At 40.2% G+C, this 12,471-nt stretch overlaps 1 protein-coding gene across 1 annotated transcript; it reads right to left on the reverse strand.

Moving 5' to 3' along the window:
* Positions 1-1,070: 1,070 nt before the first annotated feature.
* Positions 1,071-2,371, reverse strand: LOC137298480 (neuromedin-U receptor 2-like). The gene has a single exon (XM_067830763.1). The coding sequence runs from the start codon at positions 2,369-2,371 to the stop codon at positions 1,247-1,249; it is 1,125 nt and encodes a 374-aa protein (XP_067686864.1). The 3' UTR covers positions 1,071-1,246.
* Between the last annotated feature and the right edge of the window lie 10,100 nt (positions 2,372-12,471).

The raw sequence follows: 12,471 nt of genomic DNA on the forward strand, positions 1-12,471 counted from the left end.
TACCCGGATTCACTTTTCAACGCTTGAAGTCTTTCTTCAACATTGAATCATCACCCGGCTGCTATTGAAAATTAATCCGGGTCACATATTGACAAAACACCTGTTTAAGAAGCAATCCTCGCTGTTTTTACACTGTAATCGTAAAGATGTCTACGTGTCATTATGCAACGAGGATATCTTTACTATGGGCAAAAAAAGAGACTTTTGGTGTTGAAAAGTGAGTATTAATTCAGTGTTGAAAAAGTACCCGCCGGGTATCTTTTCATCGCGGGTATGCTTTCAATCTTACACCGGCATTCGTGAAGATGTGGGTCAATAATAAAGCATACGGCTTCATGTACCTGTTTACTGCACAGAGCTACGTTCAGTGTCGATTCTTAGCTTAGCTTGAACACGTGTGAGAATCGACACCGAAACGTCATCACATCTCCAGTAAAACCCGAGGTTATTATCAATAAGATCGTATGTTTCATAATATATTTGTAGTGTTTTAACATGATAAACAGAGACACAATTTGTTTTGCACCTCTTCAGATGATTGCCTGGCAATAAGAGTTTACTGTACAAACAGTTCGACAACGTAGTATTTGATTATTTCTTAGCATGATTTACTGTTACTATCAAATTACATAAAATTGGGGCGTATAGGGGAAACATTCAGACTTAAATAATTATGCATCACTTTTCCAACCTTTTCTGTATTTTCTTCTCAGTTATAATGTTAACACATCTGCCAAGGAGTTGTCGGAAAGTAAACGAAGAAAAACATTCTCTTAAAGCTGCGTTCACAAACATCACGTCAAGCCACAAACAACATAAGCAGCTGAACATGTTGCTAATATAAACACCGCCCTGTGCATCGCGTTATGACGTTTTAAGTGCGTGGAAAAAATAGTTCTGCTTTTCAGCGACTCTGAATGTAAATGGTGGTAAACTATGATTTGGCCTCAAGTTTTAAAAAATATAATATCCCGTTTCAAGGGGTATACCGCTTGTTTGAATCTAAAAAATAACCCACTTTAGGTCCCCAGTCGAGGTCTGGAGGTCCCCCAAAACACTGTTTCGTGGTTCATTTTAGAAAAATATGAATATGCGCTGGCTGGGAAAAACCATTAAGTATTTCATCGATAAACATTTATCCTTATCCTTGATTGCTGCTTTGTTTACTGAGGTGCCAAATGAGCCGAGCGTCGCTACCAAGTGTAGACACATTGTACAGACACTGACTCACGTGTGACAACTCGCCTTAATCAAGGTAACTTGATGCTGACGTACCGTTGGATAATAAATGTATTTCATTTCTTAAGGTCTTTTCATTACAGGAGCTGCAAAACATTTTCTTGAAGGCAATGTTGAAACGTCTGTTTGTTTTCATGTAAATAACAAAGTTTAAGGCGGAATTCAAACACTCGAGCACAATGTTCATGTTGCTAAGCAACAAAAACGTGTTGTTGTATTTTCCATTTGTAGAGAAAGACGGGACAAATCTCCTCATCAGGACTAAAACTGACCCTGGAAGAAGGCAGATGACGTAGACTGACGTCACGGCTAGAAGCATGACAGTTACCCGCCTTTCCTCCAAGAGAATACCCGACTTTGCCAGATTTGAAGATTGTTTGCGAAACTTCTGACCTCTTTTGAGAGATGCCAGTACAGCTGTGGTGCAGAACAGAACCACAATACACGGCGTTATCCGCAACAAGGTTGCTAGGGCAACGTTTATATAATTCTCCATTACACCTTCGTTCTTGATATAGAAATCCGTCCAAGCCACGGACAAAACAGATCTGTTCTTCGTAGGATCTAGAGTCCATCTGGTATAGGAACAAAACGTCAGGGGAAACATTGCAACTGACACCAGGATGAATATAGCAATGACAAGCTTCAGCGCTCGAGTACGTGTCACCACAGCCCTCACCTTCAGAGGGAAAAGGACGGCGAAACATCTTTCAATAGAAATCACCATGGTGAGGACACTAGTGATTCTCGCAAACGTAATTCCAATGATATACCACTGCGGAACCATAAACACGCCCCAGTTCTTCCCAGACACCACATCAAACATGGATACAATACAAGACATCTTTCTAACACACGTAATCAGGAGATACATTGTATCGGAAATAGCCAAGCTGATTAGTACAACTCTTGTCCGATCCCGTTTTTTCTGCTTCAGAAACACAATAAAACTCAGGATGTTGCCTATAATCCCCATAATAGTGATGACGGGGACAAGGCCACAGCTGGAGATGTTGATGATGAACTCTGATGTTGCCTCGTCCACTGTGTTGTCATTGTTCTGGCGTGAAGAGTGATTAGAAATGTACTTGCCCAGAACATGGGTTGATTCGTTAGACACAACCAGAGACATGATGAGATGATCAGCTGAATATGTGTTTGCAGTCTTGATGTTTCAAGAAACCTTTGATCGTAGCCAGTATCCAGGTATATTTATGTCTTAGGTCCCGGAATGTTACCGAGTGTAAAGTCAGTCACCAGGGGAAACCTGTTCCGATTTACTGCTGGCATCCGTCTGTAGCATCCCTGAGATGTATTCTGAACATTTCAGCAAGGGCCATTAAGAGACGCCATCGATCTCCAAACGACGAAGCAGTTTCCTAATAATCCTCAGTGACCTTAATGAACGAGTGATGTTTGCTCTCCATCGCCTGAAAGAGAATACAGAGTTGGGGGTTCTTCAGCTGTATTTGATCGGAGTTAATTATGAGACGACCAGAAGCACTTGATATTGGTTTTATACACGTTTAGTTGGTGAAGGGATTTTCAATTATAATGCTCACGTCTCCTGTGTCTCCTGTTAAATCCATAGAAGATAACCTGCCCCTAACACAGTATAAGACAGACAAGGTCCACCCGATCCAGTTTCTAACTGTCTGATCTAATTACAGGTTACATCAATATCGGAACGGTGTGTGCCTCTGTGATATCATCTCCTGTTTCGTGAAGTGATTGTATCGTGCAGCCCCAGCGAACAGCGTCTGGAACACAATTACAACGTTATGAGAAAAAAATACATGTTAAAGATTATCCACAGTCAGGCACGGATAATGTCGAATGTTGATTATCTCACACTGTCTGCACCGGAGGAAACGTTGTCGTCAAATCAAACTTAAATGAAATTGGACGTGACTTTAACTTTTCGCGTTTAATGTAAATTCAGAGTAGTTTACAGATTGGGGTATTTTTTTGCATCAATAAATTCAATATTTGTACTTTTGTACTAAACGATGGAGACCGTTAACTTTTTGTTGGAATGATATTTTCACGAAGAAAATATTTTGTAACATAATCAACCACCTGCTGGTTGATCTACTTTACACTGATTGTTATTGGTTGTGCTAAGAATTGTTTGTAGGGAAATCACAGTCAGTATAGCATGACGGTGACTCCTCAGAATTTAAATTTGAATGATAGAGTCATTAGATAATGATACTCAACAAATCTTATATTTAGTGAATGTTTTCCGACAAACAATCACGTATAGATCTATTCCTGTGAAAGTTGTGAGGGACGGTGATAAAACGCGACGTCTTTAACCTTTTTCACAAGCACCGGATGCCATCTGTGGTGTGTCCCTGTTCATTCATGTACTCATAAAATGTTCAATCCTGCCTGACAATTAGATGAACCGGTCAGAGAAACCATTCAGTCCTGACAGTCTGATGAACTGATCACACAAACCGTTCAGTCCTGACAGTCACATGAATTGATCACACAAAACATTCAGTCCTGACTGTCAGATGAATTGATCACACAAAACATTCAGTCCTGACTGTCAGATGAATTGTTCAAACAAAACATTCAGTCCTGACAGATGCATTTCCAATAATTGTTGGTTAGGTTCTATCACACACATATCATTGTACCCACAGTCTGCAATATCACATTTACATGTAGTACTGCAACCATTCCTTTCACTCTTGGCTAAAACAATTGATGAAGTCATAATTAGCCGACATTGTCCCGTAATACATGGATGTTCAGCCATATTACCCCCTGCAGGTTTGAAATGTGTCAACGAACAAAGATATGTCTTAGGCACGCATCTTCTGTGAATATTTGTTATTTTGTAAATAGATCATGCATGCACTATTTACATGTAGAAATACTGGTATTCTGTGAGTAATGCCTAAGCGTTGTTCGTGTCATGGATATATAAATGCAATGAAACCTATGATCAATAATGTATAGTCTATTTTCCTTCGGTTTACATAATTTCTTGAAGGTTATATAAATACTAAAAGTTGCTCTCACAGCTTCGTGTCGTATAAATCCATATAAATCCTCCCTTGACGTATTGGAAAGCGTCAAATTGTAATTTATCGAAAAACGGTCAGGATTGACTCGGTATTTTTGGGGTTTCAAGACAATTTGATTACAACGTACCGTTGTTCTTAGAAACCAGCCTACGAGTGTTGTAGAAAGCCGTTGCATAAAACTGTACTTGACTATACACAAAGTATACCACACACCATCAAAACTATTGTTGTGATGAGTGCGGATCGCATAAGTAATATAAGTAGTGAGTGAGTGAGTGAGTGAGTTAAAATTTTACGTCACATCGGCAATATCTCAGCCATATCGTGACGAGAACATCTAATATCAAAATTAACTATATGTCTGCTATAAAACCTGTCAACGAAGGACAGTAAAACAACTAGAATATCACAAATGGAATTAAAACTAGCATGGAAAGTTAAAAACAACATCACCATTAGGACAATACACTATAAAATCAGGCTATAGATCGCCAACAACTGAAGGTAGATCGCCAAACTAGGGACCATGGGGACTTACAGTACCTTTGCTACCTGCATGGACTCTAGTTGGATTTACACCATCCCTTCAACCGCTGGCGAGTATACAAAATGCTAACCAAAGTTAAAACAACAAGAATACTACGATTAAAAACCAAAAAAACATCGAATGTTTGTGGACTTACGTACCCTCTCAGGAGGACAATAATTTTACAATACTTCAACCCCCTTTGAGGGTACAGCCACTAACAATTCTAGTTCCTAACCTAAACTACCAATCATTAAAATACATTTATATACAGAACATATTTCTCAAAATTCAATTAAGAAATCAATTTCCTTTAAAAAACCAATAATTAAATGAGCGCTGACTGTGTTAAAAAGATCCTTAACAGTTTTTACAGTAAAATACTTATCCCTTATGATGGAGAATTCAACACAGTCAAGCAGGATATGCTTGACCGTGACTCTGTCATCACAAGGGATACAAAACGGAGGATCCTCATCTTTTAAAAGGTATGCATGAGTGTATCTTGTATGGCCAATACGACAACGTCGCAAAATGACTTCTTCAAATCTGGACTGACAACCCAAGTATGTATAACCAATGTAGAGTTTTATTTCATGTAGTTTATTTATACCTACTTGGGTGTCCCACTTCTTCTGCATCAGATCACGAGTGTAAGCTCTAATGCTAGCTCTGTAGTCAGAATAAGGAATAAGAAGTGGTGTCACAGATTTGTTGAGTGCTGCCTTAGCAGCAAGATCAGCCATTGCGTTACCAGAAATGCCAACGTGGCTGGGTAACCAACAGAAGACGATGTCGTACTGGCCAGTAGCAAGATCATTATACAATTCAATAATTTCAATTAAAAGTGGATGTTTACAAGAAAGATTTTTAATCGCCTGAAGACAAGAAAGAGAGTCGGAATAGATTATATATTGTTTATGTATATGGCGTCTTTGAATATGTTTAAGAGCTGTTAATATGGCGTTAGCTTCAGCTGTAAAAATAGAACTGTTGTCTGGTAATCTAGAAGATATTGTTCTGGATCCAATGACAGTGGCACAAGCTACTACGCCACCGTCCTTGGACCCATCTGTAAATAAGGATTTATAACTGCTATATTTATGTTTCAATTCATTATATTCTTGTTTATACTGTAATTCATTAGTTTCTGATTTTTTAAATGTGGTCAATGTTAGGTCCACTGCGGGCCTAACCAACTGCCAAGGAGGAGAAGAAAGAAGACGGGAAGGAGCTATATTTTCCAGCTCAATGCCGGCAGCAGCAAGAAATGGTGTAATTCTTAAACCAAGAGGCGGTACAAGCGAAGATTTCATATTGTATAAGTCCTCACACAGAGGACTGAAAACACAATCATATGCAGGGTTTGACTCACTGGAATATAATTTTGTTACATACTGTAAGGCTAATTTGATACGTCGCTGCTCAAGAGATGGCTCATCGGCCTCGACGTACAGGCTGTCAACAGGTGAAGTTCGAAAGGAGCCAAGACAAAGTCTTAGACCTTGATGGTGAACAGAATCTAAAAGTTTCAGGTTGCTTTTACAGGCTCCACCATATACAATGGAGCCATAATCAAGTTTTGACCGGATCAGTGATCGATAAAGTTGCAGGAGGGTAGCTTGGTCCCCTCCCCATTTAGAATTTGAGACAACTTTCAACAAGTCAAGTGCCTTCAGGCATTTAGTTTTGAGGGATTTGATATGTGGTAGAAACGTTAAATGTGAGTCAAAAATTAATCCCAAGAACTTGGCCTCCTTTACAACTTTGATGGGAGTGCCATCTAGAGATAGTTCAGGGTCCTTATGTGGCTTATATGTTCTGCAAAAATGTATACAATTAGTTTTGGACTTCGAAAATTTGAAGCCGTTTTCAAGACACCATTTATTCATTTTGTTTAAACACAACTGCAGTTGCCGTTCAATAGTATGCATATTTTACCTCGGCAAGAAATATTAAAATCATCCACGAAAAGCGATCCATCTATTGAATCACTTAAAACCTTGGATAAACTATTGATCTTAATGCTAAACAGTGTGACAGACAAAGTGCTGCCTTGAGGGACTCCCTGATCCTGATTATAATGATCAGACAGTGTTGAACCCACTCGGACTTGAAATTGCCTGTCTTGTAAAAACTGTGATGTAAAAAGAGGCAAACGGCCTCTTAAACCAAAATCATGTAGATCTTTCAAAATGCCATGCTTCCAAGTGGTATCGTAAGCTTTCTCGAGATCAAAGAAAATTGATACTGCATGTTGTTTACTTACTATGGTATTTTTAACATAGGATTCCAAACGTACCAAATGGTCAATGGTACTACGATTTCTCCTGAAACCACACTGGATATTTGTTATCAAATTTTTGGTTTCAAGATACCATGTTAATCTATTATTTACCATTCGCTCCATGGTTTTACAGACACAACTCGTTAACGAGATTGGTCTGTAATTAGAGGGATCAGTATGGTCCCGGCCAGGTTTGGGAATAGGGACTACAATGGCATTACGCCATGAAGTTGGGAAATTACCGGTATTCCATATGGTATCAAATATATTTAACAGAGTTTCCAAAGACGATTTGGGCAAATGTTTCAAGAGCTGATAGTGGATATTATCAGCCCCTGTTGCTGTATCATGAGCCTGTTGAAGGGCAGTATGGAGCTCATGGAGTGAAAATAATTCATTATAATCTTCACCATTGTCTGAGGTAAAATTAATCTTTTTCTTTTCCTGTTCTTTCTGAAACTTTTGAAACTCAGGGATATAATTTGATGAAGATGAATGCTTGGCTAAAGTTTCACCAAGTTTGTTTGCAATGTCAGCTTTGTTAGTTAAAAGATTTTCCCCATCCTTCAGATGGTGTACAGTAGATTTAGAACCTTTGCCCTTAATTCTTTGGACCATGTTCCACACCTTGGACATAGATGTGCGTGAGTTTATTTTAGAAACATAGTTTCTCCAAGACTGGCGCTTATTTTGTTTAAAAGCACGTCTAGCCTTAGCATTTAAAATTTTAACTTTGTCTAGATTATGTACAGTAGGATGTTGCCGGAAATACTTTTCAGCTTTGTTCCTACACTTTCTGGCCTGTTTACATTCCTTATTGAACCATGGTTGCAGAGGACTTTGGTATAGTTTGGTCAGCAATATTGTTGAGTACATCTGCAAATAACTGTATAGGGTCTTCGCTGTTCGCAAAAATATCATGTTTTAAGTGATCACTACATAGTGTCTGAAATAATGTCCAGTCAGCCTTGGCAAAGTTCCGTCTTGATAAAGGTGGATCATCACCAGGGCTGACTGTTTTAAGAATGGTGGGGAAGTGATCACTCCCACACAGGTCATCATGTACAGCCCATTCAAATTCATTATATATGGTGGAATCAGCGAGTGATAGGTCCAGAGAAGAATATGTGCCAGTAGCAGGATGTAAATATGTTGCAGAATCAGCATTGAGAATACATAGATTATTATCAGAAATAAATTCCTCAAGGATTTTACCTTTAGTATTAGTATGGTCACTTCCCCAAAGCGGGTTGTGGCCGTTCAGATCGCCCATGATGAGGCATGGCTTTGGAAGCTGGTCATACAGATTTTTTAAGTCTGACTGTGTAATATCAGAGGAGGGAGGAATATATAAACTGCACAGAGTCAATGCAATATGCAGACTGATACGAACAGCAACAGTTTGAAGATTAGTACTAAGATGGACAGGACTGTGTATTATACCTTGCCGCACCAAGATTGAAGCACCTCCAGTTGCTTTATCTCCTGGAGGAGAAAAACAGTGGTAATCACTAAACTGTCTTAGATTAAAGGTATCTGTATTTTTCAAATATGTCTCTTGGAGACATACAGCTGACGGTTGAAAGTCCTGTGTTAGTAACTGAACCTCAATGAAATTATTTTTGAGACCTCTGCAATTCCATTGAATAATATTGGACAATTGGGTCATGGTGCCTCAATTGGTGATCTTCCGCGGGAATGTGAGTGAGTTATGCTCCTTCGTGTGTCCTGAGAGGACGGCGACACCTCCATATCTAGAGGTTCAAAGGGATTCTCAAAGGGAACCTCTGAAGGAATTGGGATATTTGGTAACTGTTTCTTGTTGAATTTTTTTCCTTTCTTCTTGGGTAATTGACCAGTGTTAGACTGCCTAGCCAACGTTTGTGATGTGTCTGGCTGAGTCTTTGTCTGAGAGTCTGATGACGACTGGGAACCAGATGAAGTCTGAGAGGCAGACGTTGACTTAGACATCAATGGCAAGGATGGAGCAGAAGTCATGGGCTTCTCTGACTTGACCCATGTCAGATCTGTTTGACAAGCAACAGAAGATGTCATTACAGGCCGAGTTACTGTAGCAGAGTACGACAAAGGCAATGGAGTCGAATTAGCACTTTGAAAGAGCTTTTTAGCGTCAACGTATGATATATTCTTTTCGCACTTCAGCTTCATTATTTTTTATTCTGTTTGCCAAACGGGGCAGGATTTGGATGACGAATCATGTGGGCCAGAACAGTTTGCACATTTATACTCCTTGTCACAGTCTGTATGTTCATGATTGTCACCGCAACGATGACACACGACGGAGCCACGACAAGAGTTGGACCCGTGACCAAATTTTTGGCACTTATAACACCGGAGTGGACTGGGAACATACACGTCCACTCCAATATTAAAGTATCCAGCTTTTACGGACTGTGGCAAAGATGCACGGGCAAACGTTAAGAGATAGGTATTAGTTTTCACAACTGTACCCTCTCTCTTGACAGTGAAACGTTTTACAGCAGTTACCCCTTGATTTACAAGTTCTGTGGCAATATCTACCTCTGACATGTCGAACAGACAACGAGCTCTGTCACGAATGATTCCACGACATGAATTTAATGTTCTGTGCACAGACACAGCAACCTCAATATTTGCAAATGTTTTGATGGACAAAAGATTAAGAGACTGCTGTCTCCGTGCACATTCCACCAGAAGGGAACCACTACGGAGACGGGTGACGTTCTTAACATCTCCACAAATTCCAGAAATGGCCTTTGAAATCGCAAAAGGATTTAGCTTTATAGGTAGTGAATCAGTTGCCTCAATCACCAGGAAACGAGCCCACGACTCAGAATTTGAAGAAACAGTTTTTGATGAATCCTCAACATTTTCAAAACGTCGCTTCTTTTCATTTCGCAATGAACCAGATGGAGTGGGATCCATGATAAGTGTAAATGGATTCGACATCCCTGCTCCCCACCCACCACGGAGTGTCAACGTGGACAGCGTCAAATAGCACCGGATCTCCAAGATGCTGACACCAGGGATACAGGGGTGTTATACTCCAGAGATAAAGACATGAAAAGCTATGAAAAACTAAAAGAATAAATGTCAGGCTGGTTCGGCCCATGACATAATCCCCAAGAATCACAGATTTCAGAGGTCTCATATCACCAGATTGGCCCATGAGCCACCGCCTTCTGGCATAGGACTCTAGGCAAGTTAAAGTAATCAAATATTATTACACTGCACATCAAAATAACAAAGAACCATTGATAATGTATTGTGCAAATATAATCACCATGCACAGGGCTTGGCGTGACCGGCCGATTGATAGAACCGGGCCAGTTCTACCACCCGTCTAGGTGAAGTCAGAGCCAAAGTGGTATGTTGAGTAACAGGAACATGGTTCAAGGCCCCTATTACCCTCAACCACCAGGATCCCTTCCTCCACCGACACAGGGATGCAACCCACGGCCAACAGGTTGGTGGACCAAATATGCCCCCGGATCCACACGGGGGGTTGGCGAGCACTTAGCGTTACCCAGCACCCAGCACCCACCACGAGGAGGTGGCTCGCCACGGGTGCCAGTAATATAAGTAGGTAAAATAGGCGAGTGTAGTGTTCTAGTCGATTCAGTGGATTGCCGTTAATTCTGATCCATATTGATGTACGATATCGTTGAGGCGATGGTTGTTTCATACAGTTCTCGTTAAACAGAGGAATGCCATCCAAAAATACAAAACAAATTATAAACCGTCTTGTTTCTCTTTTCATTTAACTACCGACTGTTTAGATACTGAACTCAAACTTAAAACAATTTGTTTAGGGGCTTAAACTGGCGCTGAGTTTCAACAGAGTTGCCATTGCCAAACTATGAAGAGCGAGAGCTTTAATCACTAGTCCACTTCGCCGTCACCAGTACAATATTAAATGACAGAACAGTTACTCTAGCACTTGACACAGTGGCTAAGGTCATAAGTACGAAGTCAGTGATGTGTAAGTCAGCATCAGTGATCCGGCTTCCAAACAGACATAGACTAGATATCCAGAGTGATAAGTAGCAATCGTCGCAGAAGTGCTGGTATTGATGTAATAAATGCCCTTTATATTGTTTTAACACTTACAATCCATTTTCAAGATGTTGCGGTCAAGGTACCGTTCGACAGGTTCAGTTTGTTCTCACCCAATGGTTGAGTGCGGGTGTATCGACGGACAGCTGAGTACCTGGCACCAAGCTACGTTCAGAAGGTTCAAGTTTTGGGAAGCAGTAGCAGGGAAAAGGACAAACAGGTTTGCCATCATCCGTGGAATGACGTCATTCTGAAGCAGTTGTCAATCCGTTCCCGTGAACGCCTCCATTCAAGATATCGTTTCAACAGGACACCACAAGATGTAATACTGCTCCAGAACTTTCCCTACCCCGACCACGCACTGTGAGAACACATCTGGCATCTGGCATCTTAGAAGAATGCCTTGTCCACATCGATTAGAAAAAAACAACTTTGTGATAGAGTAGAACCATACGTAAAGTGCCTCAGCCCAGCAAGTCAGTTCATATTAAGACAAGAAAGACGCTGCTACGAGTACAGTTCCTCACAAACTGAAAAGGTCCACTGTTTGAATATTTACACGCATAAGGTCTAATCTCATATGTGTAATTGAATGGACCAAATTTCTCATGACACCTTGTTTTAAAAAAACATGTAACTGAAAAATCATTTCATCATATCATGATGCATTACTGGCAACACTGAGTCATGTATGTCTTGAACAATTTGTAACTAACGGCCCTTTTGAAAAGGTTTTCAAAACGGGCACGCATTTCAAGCAGTCAAACAAGCACTCAGATGTTGTGCAAATACGTTAGCGTCAGTGAATGGATTTGGTCTACTTGTATAAAGTAGCAGACATGGATTTTCCTATGGCGTAGCATGACATTGCAGATTCCTTCTTAACCTTGAGCAAGCGTTACACAGGAGCACGTCGTCACGATGGTAAAAACATTGCTCCTTGTACAGTCATGGTCCACATTCTAACAACACTACACACATATATGATATGTATGGTTTGTTAAACCCAATGACAAACAGATAACTGTTAATCTCCAACACATCCTGATAATGTCAAGCATCAACAGTCCGATCATCTTTTTAACCACACAAGCCAGTTATCTAGTTGTCTGCATCCCAAATATTCACAACGATGAGTGGAGTCCATGAGGTTGTTTTAACAGAGACTGGTATGAATTCTTTCGTGAGATAGACGTTGCAGTACATCACCTCAACGACTGCCTGACAGTGCTGTACGTAACGATAATGTAAAAGTAATTACGAGCTATTACAACATATTTTTACTCTATTAGCAGATAGGACTCCACCAAGGTCAGTACCGA

Source organism: Haliotis asinina, chromosome 10, assembly GCF_037392515.1.
Source record: "Haliotis asinina isolate JCU_RB_2024 chromosome 10, JCU_Hal_asi_v2, whole genome shotgun sequence".
Lineage (NCBI taxonomy): Eukaryota > Metazoa > Mollusca > Gastropoda > Lepetellida > Haliotidae > Haliotis > Haliotis asinina.

What these genes read in the sequence shown, in the direction of transcription:
- LOC137298480 (XM_067830763.1), bottom strand. Translation starts at nt 2,371, where the DNA reads ATGTCTCTGGTTGTGTCTAACGAATCAACCCATGTTCTGGGCAAGTAC.